The 26004-nt window shown below is 39.3% G+C and overlaps 1 protein-coding gene across 1 annotated transcript in view; it reads right to left on the bottom strand.

Moving 5' to 3' along the window:
* The window catches only part of LOC104505681 (multidrug resistance protein 1-like), a 32873-nt gene extending 7283 nt beyond the window's left edge, over window positions 1-25590 (bottom strand). The window contains exons 1-20 of the mRNA XM_010149482.1: window positions 25526-25590; window positions 25334-25382; window positions 24124-24277; window positions 23613-23679; window positions 23187-23378; window positions 21916-22087; window positions 20773-20897; window positions 18106-18280; window positions 17039-17152; window positions 16038-16148; window positions 13571-13696; window positions 12106-12309; window positions 10706-10876; window positions 8194-8355; window positions 7416-7655; window positions 5293-5439; window positions 4714-4818; window positions 3888-3965; window positions 2675-2758; window positions 526-729 (exon numbers count right to left, since the gene is read on the bottom strand). Of these exons, the coding sequence (XP_010147784.1) occupies window positions 526-729; window positions 2675-2758; window positions 3888-3965; window positions 4714-4818; window positions 5293-5439; window positions 7416-7655; window positions 8194-8355; window positions 10706-10876; window positions 12106-12309; window positions 13571-13696; window positions 16038-16148; window positions 17039-17152; window positions 18106-18280; window positions 20773-20897; window positions 21916-22087; window positions 23187-23378; window positions 23613-23679; window positions 24124-24244 (2598 nt within the window). The 5' untranslated portion in view covers window positions 24245-24277; window positions 25334-25382; window positions 25526-25590. The remainder of the gene's footprint in view (window positions 1-525; window positions 730-2674; window positions 2759-3887; window positions 3966-4713; window positions 4819-5292; window positions 5440-7415; window positions 7656-8193; window positions 8356-10705; window positions 10877-12105; window positions 12310-13570; window positions 13697-16037; window positions 16149-17038; window positions 17153-18105; window positions 18281-20772; window positions 20898-21915; window positions 22088-23186; window positions 23379-23612; window positions 23680-24123; window positions 24278-25333; window positions 25383-25525) is intronic.
* Window positions 25591-26004: the final 414 nt, after the last annotated feature.

Genomic DNA, 26004 nt, shown 5'->3' with positions numbered 1-26004 from the left:
GGACAAACCCCAGTCACCTGGACATCACTTGCACTATTGCATGGACTACTTCTACCTCCTGGAATAATGTTATCAGGTGAATGAAGGCAGTACCCTGAAACACTCGAGCTTATTAATGGTTTGCATTTTATGATGGAATAAAAAAGTGGCAATGTGAGGACTCGGTGGCTCAGCCCTGCAACACTTCTGGCCACAGCAGAGAGCAGTGCAGAGCTATGCTACTTGCCCTAGGCACAAGGCGCAGCAGTGCCAGTGCTGTTGCTGTTACAGCTGTCTCTACCCAGAAATGCACCAGGGAGTCTTTCAAATGCAGTTTTATAGTCTAATCTAGAGATGTTTTGTGTTATCTATATTTTGCTTTTTCTTGGGTATATATAAACATTCCCATCTCTCCCACCCTGTTCTCTCCTCTCCTCTCCCATCTTCATTTATCTTGGATAATTGTGTCAGCTGTAATACTGCTACAGTGTTGCCCTTAAAAGTGATCTCACACCATAACCCTGTAGTTAAAATTGGAGAACTTACTCTTCCAGCCTCTTCCAAAGCTTTTTGATCTTTTGCGGCATGACCAGACACAGAGCTAACTGTCGCAGCATTTGTAGCAATAACGAAAGGAATGCAGGCCAGGATAAGCAAAGTTAACTGCCAGCCGTATACAAAAGCAATAACAATGGCAGTCAGAAGGGTAAAGACAGTCATAGTCATCAGTCCAAGCCGACTTCCAGTTGCCTAGGAAAGCACAGAAACCCCCACATATCAGTCATTAGATTTTGTTTTTGTTACTTATATCACCAGTTGAAATCACTATACAGTCAAGTCCAGCAGTTAGCTGAAAAACAAACCCATGGTAATGTGTGTGGACATTATGCACATACTTATGTAACTGTTCCTAGATGGTCCTCTTACCTGCCAGCATGTGAGCCTTCAAGTGAGGTTAAAGGAGTCGAAAGAGCTGGTGATGAGTTGTTTAATATCTGGGACTTCCTGCTCTACCTGAGGCACAGAAGACTATGGACACGGTCACAGTAAGGCAGGTTGGCCGCTGGGTGCTCAGCATTAGGCAAGAGAGGGTTCGCTCTAATGACAGCCATTCATTGACCCATCCCTACTAGTGGTGGTGGAAACTACTCACCCTTGGGTTGTCACACTACTGCAACCTGGGGTTGGGTTCTCAGGACAAGAAAACAAAAGAAAAAAAAATAATCTAGCAGAAATGCTTTATCTAAGCAGGGATAATGAGTGGGAAAGATGAATTCATGCTGAAGAACTCCTGTCTGCTTCCAGCCTGTGTAACCTTTTCATTAGGAACTTTTAAAATGAGAGATGATTAGCATCCAGCATCCGGGTGGGCTCTGATCTGCAGAAAAGAGGGTCTGAAAACAGCCCTGTGGAAATAGTTCATCTTCCGAAGTTTGGCTTGATGGAAAAAACAAAAATCCTGGGCGGGAAGCAAAAATTCTTCTCTCTTTTGCCAAAGACTTTCCTGCCCTGAAAAGACTTTTCTTGTTCAATAAAATTTAAAATAGTAATAATTAAACCAATGCCAAGGTGAATTGTTGCCATATGTTCCAGAGGCTGAACATAAAGATGGATTTGGAAACTTAAGCCAGCGCAGCATGAGGTACGGTACTTACTGACACTCTATAGTGCTCCAGAGAACACAATAGCTTTGGAAACCAATTCATGCCCTTAGTTGACTTTTGTAGTTAGGGGACCCTGTGTACCCCTCCTTTCTCCAGTCTGCCCTGACAGGGTGTTCAAAGTGACTGAAACAAACTGGAACTTCAAAAGATGAAAATGACTAAGTTTTGTCAAAGACTATTTTCTCGCTACAAGCCCATAAGGAAGGAAGACAGGAGAAACAAAAGTCTACAGAGACTGAAAAATGTAGGGATTAAAGGTTTTTTGATGTACAAATTTGAAGGAAATTAAGACATCTTAAAACAAACCAGTAAACTTTTCCCCCTCAAGTCCTGCAGTGTGGATTCCCTCCTCCCAGCCCCACCTCCCAAGGAGAAGAGAAGACACAGAGACATTTGGCAGATTATCAGGGACTACTGATGAAATGAGCAGTGAGAGGGATTGTGAGAGGGATTGTGCAGAATTTGTCATATTCTCCTGCCAGTGTCCAGTTCTCCCATACCAGCACCTTGAGTCATTCCCTCCCTTGGCTGTCGCCCTCCCTGGTGCCTTTTTTTAATGCTGGGCCATTTCTTACTATTTGGTCTGCTTGTGTGTGAAGCACATTTGGTGGGGATGGGAAGAAATCTCTTCATTAAGGTTAATAAGGGTTTGTATCATCTGCAGATGCAGCCTCTTCATAGCAATCGTGACACACATCATAGAGTGTAAAAACCTGGGGTAAACCGATTCTGGTACTCAGTACATATGCAGATTTCACTTTGCATGGTGAAGTGGTCTACAGTTATTATATACCTAGCTTAAAGACTTGTCAGGACGGAAATGAAAGGTACATGAACATCTGCTGGAATTTTGATAGTGCTCATAAATTATCAGCTTGGAAACCATTTCCAAGGCATCAACAACATGCTACATAAGTGCATCTACCAGTCTGTGGTATAGATTTACCTCCTTGCTTTCTGAAATAATCTCTTGCAATTAATATTTGCAAGGAAAAAAAAATTAAAAAGCACACAAAAGAGAAACACCATACCCCTTTGACTTGGGAAGCATCTGTAGCAAGCCTAGTTAGCAGAACACCAACAGCATTTTTCCGATCATCATACCATCCAACCTCCTGCAAAAAAAGACACTGATTTTTGTAAAAAAAAAAATAAATAAAATATTACATGTTCATACCATATTTCAGATTTATCAGGATTACTAATAAAATGAAAAAAACATTTCCAGCTCAGGTAGCATACAAGGAAATGAAAGTACAAGTCATGGTGGTTAACCTGAATATTCTTCCCCTGTAGTCTGCATCTTCCAAGTAAACTAAAAGAAAAAACTTAAAAAGTATTATTCTGTTGTGACCATCTAATTGTTCACAATCAAAGTGTCATTAGCTGTCATGTTCTTCTGAATGTGCCTATTTAAAAACTTTTATTATAAACCCCTTTTACTCAGTCCTTCCTTAGGCTTGAAGAAGTTAACTATTCTTACAAGTTATCTATTCCATTATCTATAGAAGACCAATTTCCTTTCTATACGTACAAACATAGACAAGTAATGAAGCCCTTTTACTTCCAAAGGCTATGGCAGGGTTTTCTTTTTTTTTAATCAATTATTTTCCCTCTCCTAGTCCCTTTCAGGTGTTTTTATGAACTGACCATGTGAAGTTCTTGTTTCCAATGGGTACGTGGGGTGCCAAGTTATGCATTCTCAAAATTTCTATGCAAGTAGTAACAAAACACAAATTAACAGGAAGGGTTTAGCATAAGTAACTTTGTTCTTCTCATGGGTAATTCTTGATGCAATAAGGCAATTTGACTTTTTTGCAGTAAAAAATTATCAGATTGCCTATCTGCTAAAGATTGCAGGATGTAGATTTAAATCTAAATAACAGATAGACTTAAATCTATATATGACATGTTTGCATCACGACCACCCAAGCAAGGAGAGATTACAGTTTTTTGGTCATCCTTTCACACAGACAGCTGCAAACTGTGTGCATCTTCGCATGCCAGAAATTGCACATTTGCAATGACACTCCTTCAAAATTTGCAATAGCAACAATGAGCTAAATTGCACGTGAATTAGGAGACCTTCAGGAAAGTCATACTTTTTTCCCTGAGTTAGTGGTAGAAGACACATGGTTTTATTTTCTTTTTTTCCAGATCACACAGTTAAAACCCAGTGTGCACCTTGTAAGAGTCTGCAAAAACTATCTGGCTCTCATGATGCCCTAGCTGCATAATTCATACCTGCTGAAGTAATGCTCTGAAGGACAAAGAGCGCAGTCTCATTGTTAGTATCTCCCCAGACTTCCCAAACGTGAATCCCTAGGAGAGGAGAAAGAGTCACATTTTCTCATTTGATGCTTTAACTGTTTATAAATCTGCACAAGAAAAGCAATGATACCAAAAAGTCTCCTACAACTCCCTGTGCATATATAAGCCTTGGGAAAAGTGCCATTCACATTCCTGGAACCTGAAAATTTGTTTTCCTACAGATTGGAAGAAATGGGGCAAAAAAGGTAGGAGCTTCATTGTAATGCTTTATTCGGGTGCCCCAGAAACACCAGAAGGTAAATCAACCTGTCTAGCTGTTGGCCTCCCTACTCTGACTGCTACCAGAGACATTCACTCACAGCAGCCATACCAGTGGATTTTGATATGGACACCGTGCAGTGACTGTTTCCCACAAGCTGTGGAGCAGTCATATGAGGACAGCAAAAGATGGAGTTTGCTTGATGGTATGAAAAACACCATCTGCTATGGAAAGACTATTTTATATTTACTTTGGCAAGAGCCTATAATACTATCAATGAGAAATGTCAGTCTTAACTTTGACTCTTAAGGCCAGACCCTCAACTTTGATTTCAATCACGCTGAATTCACATTGCCTTCAGTGTCTTGTTTAAAGCAACAGCAAACATGGACATATGTCTTCATGAAACACATCCATAAACCCCACATACTCAGGAAGAACCCTGGCACTTCTGTGTGTTTTTATGAGCTCTGATATGAGTTATACCTGCAGCCTGATGGAGAGGTAAGAACTTCAACATTTCAGCACAGTGACACTTACTTGGATTATGTATGCTACTAAGGTAATCACTCCAAGTAAAAGAAACATTAAAGAAAGCACCACAGTGTTTTTACTCCTTTTTTCTGGATCTGTTTCTTGAAAAGCCTGCACAAGAAGAAACCAAAAATTAGTATGTAGACAGTGAGTGCCAGCTACATAAACCAGCCTTCATCTCAAGAAGCTTGTCTACTTCAATTTCCTTTCCAAGTAACTTGGATCCTAAAATCAGTGTGCGGTCAACTTTCTGTTGAAGGCCAGAAGACAGTCCAGCTTCCTAATTAACCTCCATCTTTCTAATTTGTTTCCCCAACTCCAACTATTGTTCCTTCGCTGGTCAGGTGCAGTTCCACCAGACTCTGCCTCCAGAGAGTCAATTCACCAATATTTATTAATTTTTATCTTGGATCCATTTATGCAGATGAATCCCACCCAGAGTCTTACATAGGAAGAACAACTGGTTGAGCATGAGGGAGGCTCAGGACTGCAATATCCATTTGCAAAAAAAAACCCAAAAAACCCCAAACCCCCCAAAAAACCCACCCCAAAACCAAAAACCAACCACACCCAACAAAAACTTACCCCAATGATTTTTCCAAATATAACAGCAAATGCAGGATGGACCCCGCCTGAGATGGCAGCAGCAATCACTCCCAGCAGTACATACAGCCACTCAGGTTTGTTCAGGGCCAGGATTCTCGAGTAAGGCACAGCAGGGAGATTTTCTTCCTACAGGAAAGGGAAAGCTGCAAGTTTTCCTTGGAAAGCTGCAGAACACAAAATTCCCCAGGCAGTGGGTGTTCATAAGGCTTTGAGTAGTGAACCATCTTGGTAAACTACTGAAAGCCCTCTCTATGCACTTGGAGTGAGAAAACATGCTGGGTATCTGCAGCGTTGCTGTTTCATCTCCTGGAACTTCAACTGCGCTCTAAGTTTGGAGGCAAAAACTTAAAAGGCTAAGTCATGAGGGGAGAAGGGCCAGGAGAGTTCACTGAAAGTCAGACAGGGCTGCTCACCATGAATGGTAACTAACACTTGAATCTTTATAATAAACTAAAACTCTCACTGTTAAGAGGACAGAAAAGATCTCTCTGGTTCAGCTAAATGCTAGTGGCTGGCAGCAATGCAATTTGGTATAGAGGTCATCTTTCTCTTTTGCAAACTATAGCCTATGCATCATTACCAAAAGCATGAAAGGAGCATATGTAACAGTCAGTTATAGCCTGCATCTCCTTTGAAAATACAAAAAATGCCCTGTTCTGCTTTACTAATTTATTCAAGTGCCTATGCCTCCACAGGGGGAGTTCTGGAAAAGCAAAAAATGAAAACATTGGAAATGAGACAAAATATTAGGCAGGATTACAAGTAAGTTGCTCTTGAATCCTGCTTATTTTATCCCATGTTTCGGATTCTCAATAAGAGTGAATAAGCTTCAACCATAAAAGTGGACTGAGCTTTCTTTCTGAAATAATTACAACCACTGGATGCTTGATTTCCTAATTGTTTGTGAATGTGATGAATACTGAAGTCTCGAGCAAGAACACCCACCACTTCCTGTGAGAACTTAAGCAGTATTAATACACAGACAAAAAGTGTCTTTTGAAGTTGTGTAGCTTTTTTGTGATAATAGGAATGGATCTGGCTCTTTCGTACTGTTTGAAATATGTATTAGCTGGAAGCTGTGTTTTAGGGAGAAAGAATATCAGTATGTACAAATTACACTATGGCTTCCATAAGGATATTTAAATAGTCAGATGTTGTATTACAGATGAGAACCTAGCTTCCACAGATTTAAAAGGATCTATGATTTTACTTCAGAATTTAAATTTTATTTCTTCAAGGGTCCTGAAGTCAGGTTAAAAAACTCCCTCAAAACCAGAAAAAGCCAAACAACTCTTCCAATACATTTAATGAAAAAAGAAAAAGCTGTAGTTCAAACGGTATAAAATAGAAAAAAATAAAATTAAGTTTCTATTGAGCACTCTACCCAGTTCTGATTCAGAGTCCACTAGAAATCTGCTCCTGTTGATTTCCATGAGCAAGTTTTACTCAGCTTTGTGAAAACAATGTTCCATTTCTGAAACCTGAACATATATGACTTTTATTTCTAGATGATATTTGTCAATTAAAGTGTTTTATCCAAATAAAATACTCAAGAACTGGATGTTTTAAAGCATATACTAAGACAGAGAAGGAGAGAGAATAATGGTTCTTTTATTTAGAATACACTTCAAAATGTTAGTGTTTTGATATATTTTTTCATTTGCTATAAATGCAGTATGATAGTCCCAAGTGCCTTAAAACTTGGTATGCATGCTCCAAGGATTACATTATCCACCAGTATTTGTAACAGTGAGTAACAGGATGTAAATAATCCTGTGAATGAAATCCCACAACTCATTTTAATTAGATAGAATTAAAACATCATTAACAAAAATAATACACTTAATTTTATGAAGCATGACAAATTAACATCACATTTTTTTGTTTCCAGCTCCACACTAAGTCAGTAGTGTTAAAATAAAGGGTTTTGGTAAGATGTACATGACTGTCCATATTCCTAGGGCAAATAGCCTGGTGAGTACTGACTGTAATAGCACCAAAGTAAATGTTGCATGGCAGCCAGCTAGCTAGAAGTAATTAAAATTACGTGCTTTGTGTTTATGCTTACATGCCACCTTCTAAACTACAGTTTGAATACCAACCTCCAGCTCTTTTTTCTTCTTTTTTCCAGACGACTTTTTCTTAGACAAGCACCTCTCACTCTTATATCTGCTAGACCTTTTTCGAATGCTGCCTCTCCCAGAGATCACTGATTCTTTAAAATGATCTTGAAGAGTCAGCTCCTCCACAAGATCATTTCTGCCATTTTCCTCATATTCCTCAGCCTCTGTGTCTTCACTTTCTTCTGATGTTCCATCATCTTGAATGTTATTGCTACAACCCTAGTGAGAATTCAGGATATACAGTTTTTGTGGTTTAACTTCAGCTAGCAATAAATAATCACAAGTTGTTTGTGCATGGAGAAGGAAAAGAAATCTTTTTTTGCATGAGTACTGCCTTTTCAATCATGTGATTATTTTTACCTATAGGCCACATATATTTCAGTCTGTAGTGGCAGAGCACTAGACTATTTCGTCCTGATTGTTTCCCCTTCCCCCCCACCCCCCCCTTGTTTCTCCTTTGCTTTAAGCAGCCTACGGAATCCACCTGGAATCTTAACAGTTCCGTGGTTATGCCATAATTATGTAGTCTGTGCCTTCAACTCAACTTACGTTTTTGACATGTTGGATTGTATAAATGTGAGACGCACTTATGGGTAGAACCCCCAAGAATTCCAAGTCTGTGCCAAGCCCAGACTAGAGTGACTGTGCAGCCACCAGCTGGACAACATGCAGGAACTACAGAGAGAGCATGGCTCCACATACCAGCATTTCACAACTTTGTGAAATGGAGAACGAAAACAAATAAATTTGCCCTTACCTGCTGCATTACAAGAGAATAGTAGACTCCCTTCTGCAACATGAGTTCACTGTGTGTTCCTTGTTCAACCACAATTCCTTTCTCAAATCCAGCAATAGTGTCAGCAGTCCTGATAGTAGACAATCTGTGAGCAATCACAATGGTGGTACGTCCAGTTCGAGCCTTACAGAAAAACAACAAGAGCATTTTACATTAAAATGTGCAAGAAAACAGCAGAGAAATAAAACAAAGTTATTTTAGGCATTTATATTATAAAATAGGTTCAAACTTTAAAAATAATTCTTCCAAAAGAAAAGATTTTTTTTTTCCCTGGTGTCATGTCTCTTTTTAAAGACACTAAGGACACTTCCACTTACCTAATTCAGGCAAAGAAAAATCACGTGAATGTTATTAGACAGACAATGCAGGTATTAAAGGCCATAATTAATGCTGACTTTTTACCAGGCTTGAACTGTTTGAGCTAAAGTTGCCCATAAAGTTCCTCCATGTGTGTGTACGTATGGGAGGGAAATGCAGTGAGAATAGTTAGATCTTTCTCACAATAAAGCTAAGACAGCTAGCATATAAAGAAAGGATATTTTCTTTATATATTGTCCATGTATATTCTTGGAAGTACAACATTAGCATGACTTCTGACAAGACTTAGCAGGAAAGCATAGAGGAGTGGAGCATACCTGGGGTCAGAAATGTGTTTTAGCTACTCTCTAAAGCTTTCTCCCAGTCTTTTGAAATAAGCTACATCTCAAATCAGGGGCCTGCTGGGATTTGGCAGGGAGAGCTGCCGAAGCCCTGGTCTGCAGGTTACATATTCCATTCCTCTCCAGCTCCCACACGCAGGCCAGTGGCGTGCACAGTCCTCATGCAGCAAACAAGCACGCACCAGCTTGCAGCTGCTGGAGAGAGCGGCTTTCCTCCTTGCTGATGCCTGGAGAGAATGGTGGCTTGGGTGCAGGAGGAAAAACCCAAGAGGACCTCAAGCAACAGTTATGTTCTGCAGTCAAGGAGACTGCTGGAAGTTACTTGCTACAACAATTGTACATCATATGGGCACAGGAACAGGGGCGTGGAGAAGATGAGGACAGTCTCAGGAGATTAGTGCTTCCATGGAGATCTGGATTATTTCCCTACCCCTGCCATCAAGTTCTCACGGATCTGGTGGAAGTCACACAAAGCCTGTCACAGGAGGTCTGCCTCAGTGCAGTTGTCATGCCTGTGCCCTAATGGGCAGAGATGCAGAACATTCACTGCAGCCAGGAGCTGTGATCAGAACAAGCAAAATGCTTTAAAAAGTGCAAAGTTATCTGAAAAAACAGCAGACTGCAAACACCTGCATATGACTGCTCAGAAACGCTGTGCATTTGTGATGTTAATATCTCTGCTCCTCAGCTCTTAAAAATAACAAACAATATTAGTACCACTTTTTCCACTGAGGGATGTTGAGAGAAATTTATAAATCCCATTTGGGGACTACATTGATGGACACCAAAGAGCTATGAAAAGATGAGTCAGATTCAGGGCTCATTTTGGTGGGTTCTGGTAACATGCTGAAGAATGAGGAAGAGTATACAGAACAATCCCCTTAATTGAGTGATCGCCTTCTATGTTATGCGCTAAAAGAAGCAATGAGCTTCTGGAAAAGGTTAGTATTTGATCATGGAATTAAAGAACATGCAGAAGAAAGCTAAATTACAGCTGAAGTGGCAATCTTTCAGTGCTTAACTTTGCAGCAATAACATAATTTATTTACAAATTAGCTTAGATAAACATTTTTGTATCCACATGTTACCCTAATACTAATAATATCAGTATAATCATGTGAATATAACCAACAGCTACAATTTACCTCAGATTTAAACTGACTGCCAAATAAAGTGGTAAATTCTGTGTTTCCCTTGAGCCATACTTGTAACTCTTACCTGTCTATGCATAACTACTGAAATGAAAGGCAGCATTTTTTCACTTAGCTTTTAAGAATACATTAAAATAAATATTACATAAATGAAAAAGCATTCTAGCCCAACCATGAAGTTCTTTTTTTTAATCAAGGCCTTTAGGCTCCACAGCATCTTGATGGAAACTGTGAACTAATGGGACAGAGACTCGGATACAAGCTCTGACAGCTCTGCTCCACAGTAGCACCATTCCTAGAGCTGTGGGGTTCAACAAACACGAGGTGGACAGAGATTTTGTAACTAGCTCTGCTTTGTTTCTGTGATTTGCATTCAGTCTCTGTAAAGAGAGAAAATGGTTAAATCCAAAGAGCTTTCTAAAACTATACGTTTTGTCTTGGTAATTAGCAATAAAGCTAAAACATGCAAATAGACATGATTCCTAAGTAGAATTGATAATTTAAATTCCCTGTTAAAACAATGAAACTGAAACATCCGTCCAAATTCTATTTTCCAGTTCTTGATTTCAATGGAAACCTACACTGAAAATTGTGCGTTAATTTTTCTTAAGTGCTGTTGCACCTATTCATGGCAACCGGTAGCTTCAATAATATGACTCCTACCTTATCGAGAGCTGCTTGTACTATGGATTCACTCTGAGTATCTAGTGCGGATGTAGCTTCATCCAGAAGAAGAATCTTGGGATTTCTTGCTAAGGCACGGGCAATAGCTATTCTCTGCTTCTGTCCTCCACTCAGCTGAGCCCCTCTTTCCCCCACCATGGTGTTAAACTTCTGAGAAAGAAGACAACAAAACTGAAGTTGTAGGATGTCTCAAATTAAACCCTCACTTCCCTCTATGATCATAAGTACTCAGCTTCTAGACAAGAGGTAGCTTTATGCAAGTGACTTGAGCAAGGGCAGAGCAAACATGCAACTACAACCACCCATCTAGCCCTTGGCCAAGCCCTCCTACCCCATTACATGCTTTGCATGCCTAACTTTGAACTTATGGCTCTTTAAAATCATGATCTTTACTGCTTGCTCAGAGTGCTCAAAACCTGGGTTTTCTCAAGACAAGCATGTAAACGGCGTCTCTGTATTTACTGAGGACTGTTTACCTTGCCAGCAGGGTTGGGAACATAGGAACCCACCAGGACCTGTAACCTTGCCTCCACTGAGCCTGAGATGCTCCCCCTTGGAGCCATAGCTTGATTCCTACTGTGTCACTCATTCCAAAGTGGCAAGTCTCAAAGTCCACTGTATTATATAGCAGTTTGAGAGAAAAGATGAGCAAATAACCCTTCCTGAGAAGAAGGAACCTTGGAACAGACTGACACGCTAGAAATGGCATATGCTTGACACTTGGACACAGAGGTCTCGGAGGTAATAGAAAAATCTGAAATCAAATCTCAGGTGGTCACTTTTTCCACATCTTTTTAATGTCAGGACCAAAAGGATGGACATATCATCCATTCCTCAGGATGCATTTTGTATGACTGATCTCACTTCCTGCCCCCACTATGAAAGGAGTATGGCACCTCCTTCTAGAAGAGGCCTCAAACCTGTGAGTCTCAGGCAGAGAAAGTGCTCAAGGTCACAGCTGCTAAAAATGGTCTTGGTTCAGGGCATACATATTTACTTCCAGCCCCCATTTCCTATTGAATGTGCAGACAGCTCCTGACAAAGGGGTTTGAATTTCCAGGTCTTCTTTTTAAAAGCCCAGCTCTTCCCATGCCTCGTGAGATGGGTAGGGATGGTAATACAGCTGTGAAGCTTCCCTTCTCCTGAGTTCAGACACTGACATTTTTTCCATACTAAGGCACAAATCCTTTGAGGGCAACCAAACAAAGGCACAGCATATCTAGTCCAGAAAGTCACTGAACCAAAAGCTGTTGGAGGCTACAGGATTATTTTGGGAAGTTATACTACAACTTTAATTTCCATGGTCTCCCTCTCAAAAACAGGCTGCTAGCCTAAATGGACTTTTTGCTCTTACACTCAAAAGTAGGTCGTGAACTCACATCAGGCAGTCTAGTTATGAAGTCAAAAGCATTGGCTTCCTTGGCTGCTTGCTCAATTTCAGCATCAGAAATATCTTCTCGGCCGTAACGAATGTTCTCAGCTATTGTTGTTGCAAACAAAACAGGCTCCTGGCTCACAATACCAATATTTTCTCGTAGCCACTTTACATTAAGCGTTCGAATATCCCGACCATCTAAGGTAATCTGAGAGAAAAAGCATATGTCAAAGAAGTTGAGGAAATGCATTATGTTCATAATAAATCAATTAATTATTATTACTTGATGGAAGTATTAGCTACAAGAACAACAACAACAACAAAAAGTTGTTTTTAGTAGAAAATTATGTTGGGGGAGAAGTTACAACTGCAGTTTTTCCATCCACTGTAGAAACTAGAAAATGGGGACAAGCAGCATAAACAGAGAAGACATCGGGGTTGTTCTGGTTCCACCCCCTGCCAATAACCATTCTGTCCAAGATGGCTTAATATTTTTCCAGTTTCCCTGCATAATTTTTATGTTATTCTCATGCCCCTGTGCCAGTTTGTTGCCCTTGCAGTTGTGGCTACACAATTGCCACTGTGGCTGGGCTTTTCACCACACCAAAGAAATAGTCCAAGTCAACCAAAAAGGAAAAAGTTATTTTTAACCTATAACATATTGCAAATGTTGCAATGTGGTCCTATGAACATTGACATTAACACAGAGGAGGAACAGCCAACCAAGACATGGGTGCAGGAATGAACAGCCAAAGAAACAATAAGTTTAAGAAACAACTGTCTTGATAATAGATAGCTGCCTTGACAGATTACATCATGATAGTTCAGCGTAATATTTGAAATCCTTACATAGTTCCAACTAGCAATAACAAATACTAAGTAGCATTCCTTAAATATTAAGAACGTTTTCCTTAAAAACATATTGTTTATTTTCCTTTAGAAATTTCTTATGAGAAGTATTTACCATTTACTGACTGGATCTAGTGTTTAGTGGTAGAACAGATGTACAATGTGTAACGATGGAAACTTCTGTTGTGGGTTAGCAGACAGAGAAAATGAGCCAAGAAACAACTGTTTAAAATAGGAAAACTCCCTCCAGGTTTTAGTTTATGTTCAATGAAAAGGAAGCAAAATACAGCAGAGAACTCCTGGATTATGCTTTGCTTAAAAAAATTTTACAGAACCTTAACCGTCAATAGTTGGTGAAAATAATTTTAAATTCAGATCTTGCGTCTGTTCAAAGATTTGTGGTATTTAATATTTCTGGCATAATACTGCAAGAAGAATAATAATGAAGTCAACAAGAGAGCATAAGTAATTTGAAATTTGAATTGCGGAAATACTGAACAATATAGGCATATGCTCAAATTCAATAAAAAATAAAAACAAAAATCAAAGTTCAGTCAATATGGGAAACTCATGCTTGTCCTAATATGTCTCAGTTTTTACAGTTACTTGCAGGCACTCACTTCTCCCTGGACAGGATCGTAGAATCTCTGCAATAACTGAGCAGTAGTGCTTTTTCCACAGCCACTGGCACCAACTAAAGCAATGGTCTTCCCTGTTTGAACTTTCAAGTTTAAATCTTTCAGAACCTGGGGAAAAGAAAACATTATATCTTAGTTTGACAAGTTTGATTAGAGAACTGTCTATCAAGGTAACTGTAGTAATAATGAAGGGAGTAGTAAGGGGAACAGTCTGAAGGTATGGCAATATTAGGAAGTTAATTGTACCTGGGAGTACTATAGGGCACTGATATGAGAGAACCTGCATCTATGCTTGTGTAGTAGCCTTCTAAAACAGGATGGCTACATACAACCTGCCTTTTGGGAATGGTCCTTGGATCCTTCTGGCTACCAAACCAAGCCTGGGAATTACATGAGATGATTGATACTGGAACAGGCCAAGTTCATGCCAAAAAAACATTTTAAAAGTTCCCTTGCACAGACCATTGCATTCCAGTGCCTGGGAAAAATCCCCAGCACATTCAAATCAACTAATATAGACACAATGTTCTAAACTCAACAGCTCATTTTCTCCCATTTGTGTGATCTGGTAGCAGGCTTGGAGTCTTACATTCTCCTCCTTTCCTCTTCCTCTGTTTTCCAATGTTTAGACAATGGCATAACACTTAGTTATGAAATTAACAGAAAAACACTTCTAAGGCGCTTAATATTATTGCTGAGAAATAATATCCTGCTTTTTCTTTTTTTTTTTTTTTAATAAATGGCTGTTTTGACAAGGTAACTGCTGGAAAACCTTTAATAAATCCCAAAACTTATTGTTAAAAGCCTCAGCAACCTGCGGAATAGTTACAGATTAATGATATATTTGCTGTCATTTTCACAATTAGGAACATTTTCCCTCAAAAGATGTCCATGTCATATACAAGTAATGCTGTGTAGTTGCCAAAATATTTGGCTGCCATGGGAACTCTTCTTGTTTATACCAGCCTGATTTATAATTTTGCCTACACATGTTTTTGCAATGAGAGATTAAAATAGTTGCAATATTGCCCTCCTCTCCCTGTGTTATATCCAGGAGGGTTTGTATCTCCAAGAAGCTGATATCCTGGTGCCTGCATTATCAAGTAAGAGCTATGTTCTGGATACCATAGTTTCTCCAGATGCAAATAGTCACAACCACCTAATAAGCTATTTCTAACTCTCTTATCAGGCAAGGTGTTGTCAAGATTAAAATTGACAATAACTAGACTTCTTAGATCTCTGATTTAGTTTAGCCTGGACAGGGGAGATTACACTGTGTTGCATTAATTGCTTGCAAGATTGTGAATAAATTCTACACATCTTTGCTGAATCCTTTTGGCTCTGTTAAATAACACTGATAGTAGGGAGATGCTGACTTGGTAGATTTGGGAAGGAAGCAAAAATATTTATTTCCCTGCCATTTGGCATTCAGAGCCAGGCTCATCAGCCTAAATAGCATTTTTAGGAAGAAGGATGAAGAGGTGCTCTGTCACTTCTGATTTCTGACCCAAGATTGAAAGAAGACGCATTGCACTGACTTCAGTTAGGCAGAAAGCCTAGCTCTGGGTCTGTCTTTCCGCAACCCCAGTGTCCTAGAAACAGATTTGATGTGTGATGGGACAGGCCTCAGATGTACGAGGTGGGAAGAGCCAGCTGAAGAAATAGCCAGAGTGATATGACCTTTCCCACTGTCAACATTTAATTGGCATGTGCAGTTTTTAATTGTTGACATTTGAAATCTCTCTTTCTACCTTTTTCTTCATCAAGTAATGACAGCAGTAAATCCCTTTTCCTTTCACCTTTATCAAGGTCTCCAAAAGATTGTAAACTGTTGGGTATGGTAGAGAGGTCAAGCCAACTGTATCACCACAAAAGTAATCACCACGACATAGCACGTACATAGCAGTGCACCAGAAGGTTACTAAGGAAAGTTTGACTGGCAAAGAATAGGAACATCATTTTATTGAACAGCAATTTAACATCTGCCCAAAATAACATTTGACTTCCAAATGTATATTTAGGATGATATGTTGCAATCCATTTGATGGCATATTGTTGTAAAGCCTATCTCACAGGTCATTTTTCACATGGGATATCAAAGCAATTCAGAACAACCGAGAAACTGGAAAAAGCAGATTCCTGGTTTAACTGTGTGAAGTCTGGAAGTTTTAATGAAAGACACGGAAAATCTTATTTGGTTTATCAGAGCTCTTGTTTACAGATATTCATACTAGGAAAAACACATATTCTTAGATTTTTCCAGCAGAGAATGGTGGGCAGGTAGCTAGAAACAGTAGATCTAGAGATTTGTCTTTGGCATTACTGGGGCAGAAAATAAGGACCCATCTCACAATGTATTTTGCATTCAAGAACAACAAGATTAGACAAATAATACGGACACAGGCTACCTAACTTCATTACAGTAGATTAATCTGATCCAAACACTTACTTTAACATCAGGTCTGGACGGGTAACTGAAATGGATGTTTCTGAATTCAATTTCTCCTATGAGTTTGTCTGGTTTGTAGCCCTCCTGAGAACTGCTATCTATGAGCCGTTTCTGGAAAGAGGTTTTAAAAATATATGTTTTAAAATATATTGCTAAAATCTATTTTAAAATATATCACAGTTTTGGAACTGTTATTTCAGTTGGATATATTGTTCTCTACTTTCTCAGCTGCTGGTTAACACTGTGCTACACCACTGCAGATCTGCTGCAATTTTACTCACATGATACTGAATGCAGGGGAACATCTAACTGTGATTTCTCCTTTGACAAATATAGTACATTTTCAGATACGACAAAACCCACAGTGGAAAATACATAATTGCTGAACCATACTCTCTATCCTGCAACCTAAACATGGTGCTCGGTAACCCGTATAGGAGGATTTTATACTCACATCAAGAAGAATGACATAGCTGTTTCTAAAAGTAGGACTAGAAAGTTCATGTAAAACAATATTATATATAGACAGATATCCAATTGCCTCATAACACAGCAAGAACCAAGATAATAACAATGAGAAACTCTTTATCATAGCAACATCAGCACTGCAGCTTTATATTATCATAGTTTCAATAGCATTATTAATCCCCTCCTCACCAAATTCTCCCCCCTCCAAAGAAAACCCAAGCCAGCTGAAATTGTGCATACATGCATTTTTTAGAAAAATATAGTGCCTTACTACTTTCCCTCTGGAGTTGCAAGTCTAGTATTAGAGAAAGACCTCATCCATATATCTCAGATACACATGCCAGATTTCCTAACATCCACTGTAATGAATAAAGAGGCAATTTTGTTGGTATGAATGGAAATATTATGAGTTTCAGTGGTAGGTATCTATAGAATTTATGCTTTAGGGGCTTTTGCTTAGTTTTGTTATGTCTCTCAAGGGAAAAAAAAAAGGAAAAAATTAAGTGTGGCTGAAAGTCTTCTTTTCTACTTACCTTATTGATAATCCGATATACTTCATAGGCAGCCCCACGTGCATTAGCCACACTCTCCAGGTTGGGAGCTGCCTGGCCCAGGGAGAAGGCTCCGACGAGCACAGAGAAGAACACCTGCAGGAGACAGAAGGAAGCATCACTGTTAACAGTGATTAGAGCCACCAGTGACTGTCTGTTAAATGCTCAAATCTTTCTAGTGCACCCTTTCCAGGAAAATTAAATACAAAAATAGAAATATGCATTTCACAGTTGCCCCTATTCACTCCCCATTTTTCTGGGGTGAATGATAACCACTGACACATGATTTTGTGGCATGACTGACTTTTTTTTTTAATGTTCTTCTAATTTCTATCCTGTGCAAATACAACAAATATCTATCTTTGTTGCTTTCCAGATGTTTGCAAAGATAAGAGGCTTGGAAAATTCAGTTTAGATTTTCTTAACTAAAACCCTACCTGTGGGACCAACACACAATTAACTTGACATGCTGTGAGGAACCATACTGAGGAGAACTCATCAGAGGTCACTTAAGTGTGAAAGTTAAGCATGTAGCCAAACTTTTGATAGCAAGAAGATGTCTAAATATCCTTAAACCAATACCGACTTAGACATATTGGTAATGTATGGTAAACATTTGCAAATAAACAACAACAAGACGTACAGAAGACATTGTGGCCAGATGAGATGTTGAGGACTTCCCAGTACACGTTCAGCATGCCAGCGGGATTAATTTACTCCTAGTGACTAGCTAGCTAGAATTTTGTTGGCAGTCCAGGTTACTTGTCTTTGCTCCCTAACCCACAGCTCTAGGTTGTTCATCCTGCCCTACAATAGGGTCCAAGACAAGTCAGAAAAGTGCAGATATTTTTGCCTCTACATTCGAGTGGAAATTCAAGGTGCCCTGTTCTAATTTGTAAGATGAATGCCTTCCTTTAATTTCTTTTATACCAAGCAAGTCTAATTTAGCAAGAACTTTGGGAAAAACAGAGGTAGTTATATACACCACTTATATAACTATTTCTCTGGATGTTACAGAGCATTTTTCAAAGCTGCATTGCTGTACTTACAATTAACACATGGCCAATGTCATAATTTTCTTCCTCAGCAGTGAGCTTGGTTCCATACCAAAATGCAAGTGCATAGGATCCAAAGATAAGAAATTGTGAAACACCTAGAGATGTGTTGGTGGTAATGGATTTTTTCACTCCAATACTTCTAGCCATCTCTAAGTTTGCATCATATCTGTGAGTAGATAAGGAAACCATTAATTTGACAGGTACCACATGCCATTCTGATTGAGATTTCCCAGTTCCCTCTTTTTAATTAAAATGATTTCTGCCATAGAAGCAATTGAAGTTGACAACATTGTCCTAATGTTATGAAGATATCTTTAGAAAACAATTGAGTAGTATGACTTTCATTATCATAATGGAAGACACGATACTGCCTGAGCCATTTGTTTGCATTTGTCCTGAAAAGAAACCTTGAAAAAGTTTTATCAACATTCCTTACCAAATGTAAGGTTCTGTCTTCTACATTTCAAAAAGCAAACCAAACAAAAAATCCCTAGGCACTATGGATGAAGGCAGGTAAACAAATAGAAGCCAGAACTCCCTCTGATGCCAGAGTTGTTCTCTTAATGGTCATTCTGGAAAGTGAGAAATCTTTCCCTTCGATTAGTTTATTGATTAATATGACAATACATCAAACAAGTGGACATGGAAGACCAGTATAAAGATCGACAACTTCAATGTGAGAATTACGTATTCAGTTCAATATTCATTAATTTTCCACGAATAGCTTTCATTTACTCAAGCTTATTATGGAAATTAGCCTAAGAATAGGGTATCTTTTTACTTGTCAGCAACATGCTCAGCAGCTTACACCTTTTTCTTAATACGTATTTTCTTTATAAAACCTCCCCATAGTAGGAATACATGAAATTCAGTCAGCTGGGAAAGAATCTTAAAACAGTGTACATTAATTTTGTTCATGTAAATTGCTCACATGTGACCAATGCTGTGTTTGTTACTCAAATATATTTACATGTTTTGGCTTGGCTGTGTTCTTAAAACCAAGCCTTACATTCCAGTCTGCAGCATTATAGGTCATCCAGGGAAATGAGGCTGTATTTAAGCAACATAACAAGTACATGAGATCACGTGAGTACAGAGGGAGAGTCTAGCCACTGCCAGAAACAGACGTGACTGAAGGTCCCTTGCAGGCATAAATATTTGTAGTCAGTGGAGGCACCATCCAACAAAAAGTTACTTTTCATAGAAAGGTTTAGGTTGGAAAGGACTTTAAAGACCATCTAGTTCCAACCCCCTGCCATGGGCAGGGACACTTTCCACTAGACTGGGTTGCTCTAAGCATCATCCAGCCTGGCCTTGAACACTTCCAGGGATGGGACATCCACAACTTCTCTGGACAACCTGTTCCAGTGCCTCACCACCCTCTCATGAAGCATTTCTTCTCAATGTCCAATCTAAATCTACCGTTCTCAATTTAAACTTTTCCTAACTGTGGCCATCATTCAAGAGATGCGTAGGAGTCACAGTCCATGGTTTCCAAATGCCCTAGGCAGTCTCTGGGAGAAGGCTGCCTGTCCCTAGTGGGTATTCCTAGAAGAGCCACCAGTTCCATAGCTTTTTTACATTAAATGGAAATGGGGCTGTGAAAGAGACTGACTGGTCAATTATGGAGGAAAGGGAAGGCCTTACTGACAGTATCAGTTATTTTGCCTCTAGACCTCAAAATAAAAATAGTTGTTTGAAGCAGCTCCTACCATTGGATTTTTACACACTAGTATTTACATGGATCAAGAAGAAGGTTCAGAGACAGGGGACAACTGATCTAGGCCATCTTAGGGGTTTTTTTGCCTCTAAGCAGAAAGGGTCTTAATATTGTTGCAAATTAAGGACAAATCCCAATAAGTAGAATACAGTGCTATAAGATAGTCAAAGCTCTGTGCTTGGAAGCAGACAAGTGCACAAGAAGGCTGCAGGACCCCATGCTAACATCATCTTAGAAATTTCACACAAGACTAGGGCAGATGTAAGCATTGAAAAAGATAGAAGAGATTCATGGTTTGTACAGATCAGGTCTTCTGGTTTGCCTTTTCCAACTACATGGTATTGGTGATGCCCTGTATTTATATACTGAATATTATTGTTTTGTGCTTGTTGAGTTATCTGATACATAAGTGAATAGAGTTGTGGTCAGCCATGTCCACCTCACCTTTTACATGTGACTAAGGCCAACACTGGAGTAGGCCAACTACAAGTGTTATTTGCAAATCATTAAAGTAATAAAAGGCAGTGATGCGATTTTACTTAAGGCTGTTGTCCAGTGAAGCTTAAATATAAGCTCATTAATCAAAGATCAGAACAGCAGTGAGCGTGTTCTAGAAGTTAGGCAATTAATCACATGCTTTGCTGCATTTAACTGCTGGGTAAAGAAAAGCTTCCCTCCACTTTAAATTCAATTCCAGATCTCACACAGAGGAGAAATTTGAGTCTATGCTGCGGTGATAACACCAAGCAGACTGCACTCACTAACTAGGTCTATTTACACATCTTTATTTTCAGGTGAGCTATCCACTTATAGAAGCATAAAGTGACATTAAGGAGAGTATCGTTCCCCTGCCCCTCCAAAACACTCCCCCACAAACAAACCCCACAGGCAAATTTCTTTTCCACATTTTAAATACAACTATTATTTCAAAAACTTACTTTGCTACTGCCTTCTGCTGTCCATTGAAAGCCACAACAGTCCTGATTGCTGTCAAAATTTCTTCTGCCACAGCTCCAGCTTCGGCATAAGCAGAGAGCTCTTTAGCAGTAAGGGATGCCAGGAGCTGGAAAGTTGAAAACCAGATGTTGTTGCAGCCTACTGAAAGGGTATGCACACAGTATTGGTGAATAAGAATGATCAGTGTTCAAGACGCAAGACAAGGTTTTAGGAAAGAGGGGGTCAGCTCTTCTTTGTGCCCTGAATTTCCCCAAAATCCATCTCATTCTCTTATTGTGTCCTTATTAAAGTGAAAGGCTACATCAGATGAGCTTCATGACTGATCCACTTTCCTCCCAAGGCAAGGACAGCCTATGAATTATGCTGTGATGTGTATGGGGTTGATGTCTATGGGGTCAGGGAGGTGTGCCTAAGGGGTGTCTGAGGTGTTCAGAAGCCAGAGCACCAGTAGACATTGAAGAAAGCAAGGCAGTTGCATCACAGCTTCTAATGATCTTCGCAGCTTATTTGAAATGCTTCAAGTAGAAAAACCCCTGGTATTATAAACACCTCTTGGGAATACAAGCTGTACCATTCACGTGGTTATAACAGATCACAAGGGTAAAATATTTTCAGATCTGGAAGGGAAACCTCTCCAGATATTTCACAAATTTATATTGTTCCATTCTGCTGCAGCTACACATATGTTCTAGGGTCTACTCTGCACACAGCATGAAACTTGGTAAATTATTTGCAAAAGTGTGGTACCATATATGTGGAGATGGAAAGAGCTTAAAAGGCATTTGTGTTAAGAGAGAAGACTAAAGGTCAGAAATGTGTGCTTCGGCTTCCCCAGCGCTTTGCATAAGGAAATCCCTGTGTGAGGAAGATGCTCTGATGCAGATTATCCTCCTGCCACATGGCACAAGAACAGAGTATGTGGACAGAAGGAATATGACATGCAAGTATGTGCTTGGGAACCCAGAGAAATGCTACAGAAGGAGCAGAAACCATAAAGTAAGCATGAGGCCAACCTCCCAACTCAGAAACCACATTAGGTTTCTCCCATGCTCTCCCCCTTTCCTGTCCACAAGGGTTGTAATGCTTTTCTAGTTTGCTTTGTTTATTAATCCCCACACACTTACAGTTGACCAGACTGCTGCTGATGCAGCAAGCAGAGGGCTCACTGACAAGATCACCAGTGTCAGCTTCCACCCGTGGATGAATCCTATAATAATCCCTGCCAGAAAAGTGGCAAAAAACTGTACAAATATACAGATCTTGTCACCGATGCCTTCGTGGATGGTGTTGATGTCACTTTAAATAATAATAATAAAACATTTGTTAGCATTGAATGCCTTTCATTGTAACTCCCTCCCCCTCCATTTCATGCTGTGTGGCCTAATGTCAGAAGCTTTGCCATTTCCCAACTGGCACAATGAAACTTCTAACCACAGCTACTGAACAGTACCATTAGTCTCTTGTGTGGCCAAAACACAGCAGAAACCTCCTAATTTTTTTAGGACTCATTTTACGTATTTTCCATCATTCTTTGTTGTTGCTGTGCCCTCTCACTAGGTCACAAATGACCTAGTTTCCTTATCCAGATTCCAAATGGAACAATACAAGTAAACAGCCAAACAGCCTCCTTGCCTCCCGTGACCATCTCCAAACGATTCCTTCTGCTCAGCTCTCTGATGCATTTTATGTTCTTAATTTTGGCTGCAGGCTCAGATCAAGGGTTATTTCCATTCTATCAGAAAAACCGTTATTTGGAAGAACCTCTGTTTTTCATACAAATTTCTTTTCCCATTTTCTCTTCCCAGCACATAGGTATTAGAGCTGAGAGAGATTTCATTTAAGCTTCTCTTACACCTTTCAGGACACAGCTCTGTTCAAAGCTTTCTTAAAACCCAGCAAAAACACCCCAATCTGCATTCATGTGTATAGTCCCATTGCATCTTGAGGCACACAATCCTCATCCCTAAGTCCATTTAAGCCTGTGGAAAAGCTCCAAAGACTCTAAATGACTGGACAGAGTCCAGCCTGAGATCTGGCTGGATATAAATGCAAGTTCATTTCCATTCAATGCAGTGTCAGAATTCTCAGTGTTTGTAAACTAGCTAGAGACAGCAGAGCTTTTTATCTGGTACTGTCTGCCACATACTTCATGGATGTTAGAAAGCCAATGTCATGCATTTAACAACAAAAACCCTTCCAATGCATATATCACAGAAACTGCACAAATGAAGCTGAAAAGAATAAGGAATTTCTCAGAGCTGTAATATCTTACACTTTTTTTTTTTTAAACACTCTATACACTATTCCATAGAAAATAAATGGCAGTTTTCTTTCCAGTGTCATACTTAGTGGCAGGGGGGAGGGGGGAGGTGTCAAAAATGAACAGGACCCTCACTCTGTCAGTCTGGTGTTCAATGTTCCTATCTGGGTAGTATCAAACCAAGCCATCTCCTGATGGAGCACTGCAAAAAAGAACTTCTGTCGGATCCTGGCTGTCTGCCTTGCAGCAGCAATCAAAAATGTCCATACTTGGATGGTGCTCAGGATCAACACAGCACAGCCAATTCCCACGTAGTAGTAAGCAAACCTGTGATAAGGGAACAAAAGGCTATATGACCTCATTGTATCTTGTGAGAGAAGTTAGACACACAAAGCAACAATTAGTCTTTATTTGCCCCATCAAATTAACTAGTGAAGCCTGTGTTACGTTATTGGAAAGCTTTTTTGAGATGGCAAACATTTGGCTTCTGCTCAAAGGGATAACACAATAAAAGAAAATCCCCCAATACTCTGTTAACAAAATAACTACAAAGACTCTTACTTAGTCATTTCAGCTTCTATATCTATGTTTGGAATTGATGGACAGCTGGAACTATTTATTGAAGTATCTGTGGGGGGAAGAAGAAATAAAGTAGTAATATTTGTGGAACTGTTATATGTACAAGATAAATCATGGCAATCTAGGGTCATCAGTTTGGGATTCAGTTTTGTATTTTGTAAGTGGGATTTTGCAAAATATGAAATCATTTGCCAAATGCACATTTATTTTTTCTGAACATCTAGCAATTACAGTGCTGGTAACTGACGCTACAGAAGGAGTTCATGCTCCTTACTATCTCACCAAAGTTGAAGTTCATTCATAAAAAGCACAGCCAATGCACTGCTTTTATCCTGTTCAAGCCAATTAAGATTAATACAATTGGGTCATTCACAGCAGGATGAATTTTCCTCACTATGTACTTCTTCAGATGTGCATCAGTACTTGGTCTGGGGAAGAATCTTAGCTCCTGTAGCAAAACATAACAGGTATGCAGAGAAGTCTAGCTTTTTACCTTCTGACATGTTTGATTTCACACCGCTTAACACAAAGCTGTTTGTCATCTCTCCAAAGACAACGATCATAAGCGGCAATCCAGTACCATTTGCAACTGCTGCGATCAAACCAACTACCATCAAAAGGACATCCACCCAATCAGCATAGCAAAACTATGTGAGCATTAAAAAAAAAAAAAAAGATTAAATGCCTGACAGTCCATTTATTTGTTTCAGTACAACAGAGTTACAGAACATGCTTTGTTTCTACCTACATATCCTAAGCAGCAACCATATTCCAACTGAAGGCAAGCTCTTATTTTCATAAGAATAATTTTGGTTTGGTCCCATACATCTTAAATCAGTATTCAGCAGGGCTTCTAAGGGAATATTGGCAGGACACATGGTTCTTCCTTAACACAGCAGGGGAAAAACCCAAAGTTAGTGTCCTACATGTTTTTAAAAGATGATCTTCTCTGTACAATATATTGCACTTTGTGTTAGAGTAAGTTATATATTTACTAAGATAAAGCCTTCAAAATGTAAGCAAGAGTAAGTTATTGACCAGCACCTGGGTTTTATCTACCAGTAGAAAATGTTTGCAGTAGAGATTGTATCTTAAGGCTTGTCTACCCTAGAACATTTGTTTGTTTTAAAGGAGGATGTGAATTTAAACTGCAATAGCTATTCCGGGATGTGGTTAATCTGAAATCAGAACATTTTATTCCTGACTGTCCTAATCCTCTTTCAAAGTGTAAATGGACATGGAATAAACCAGAGAAGAATAAAACTTCTCTTATTCCAGAATAAGCAAGTCCGCATGTAAGAGTTATTTGGGAATAGCTGTTGTATAGAAAACTGACACAAAACCATACCACTAGTTCTCTCAGACTGCAGGTCCCTCAGACGTCAAACACAGGATAAATCCTTTATAAATAGAGCCAAGGCAAGGGCCTGTGCAATATGTGTGTCCTAGACTGGCCTCAGCAGGGGTAAGCTATATCCTTCAACAGCACTAAGGTTGAACTTCTGCAAGTGCTACCAATACACTGAGGTACGAATCTGACCTAAGAGGTCAAGTTTTAAAGAGGTCTAGCATCAATAGGTCTCAGGATTCTTATCTGTTTTTTGACTGCCTATTAATTGCAATTCATTAAAAAAAAAAACAAAACACCACAACAAAAACCAAACCCAGGAAATATAAAGCAGATCATAAAACTGGACACTAACCAGTTCAAAAACACCAACCACCTTTTTCTCTGGCTTCTCATTTTCCTTCCTAGAGGAAAATACAAAAGACTAATTAAGCTGGGTTTTTTTTTTGTTTGTTTGTTTTTTTTAAAAGCAAAGCCGTATTAAACCTCCCACTACCACAAACTCAGTACAACACTGGCCAATGTGTTAAGTTCAGAGAATACCTACTTTCCTTTCTTGAGCTTTAACTGGTCACTTTGTTCAAGATTTTCATCATGTTGGAAAGAAGGGTTGTCATATCCTTTGTTTGCAGATTCTGTGAAATAAAAACCAGGCTTTTTTTTTTAAATACTATCCCATCTTTTGTACCAATTTCTTGCAACTTTCCCTGCTGATTCTTTTGCATTTAAAGCTTAGTTTCTCTTTTGTTCTTGGGACAGCTTGTTGAATTTTTCTTGAAACTTCCTTTCTCTTCAGTTTGTCTCCTCCTCTCCAGAAAAAAGCTTCCAGTTCCATTTCTGAGATGGAAACAAACTTAATTTTTACAATTAAAATATATTTATATAGAAAGGCTATCAAAGACTAAAAGCAAGAATTAAGCAATGATTCTGCAAACACCTACACAACTGAATGTGAGAGAAGTCCCACTGAAATAAGTGGAATTGCTTATATTGAAGGTTATAATTGCTGTAGGTAACACAGGAGAT

Source organism: Eurypyga helias, unplaced genomic scaffold (assembly GCF_000690775.1).
Source record: "Eurypyga helias isolate BGI_N326 unplaced genomic scaffold, ASM69077v1 scaffold27600, whole genome shotgun sequence".
Classification (NCBI taxonomy): Eukaryota; Metazoa; Chordata; class Aves; order Eurypygiformes; family Eurypygidae; genus Eurypyga; species Eurypyga helias.
Note: the sequence above shows the minus strand (reverse complement) of the source record. Positions and strands in the feature narration are given on the sequence as shown.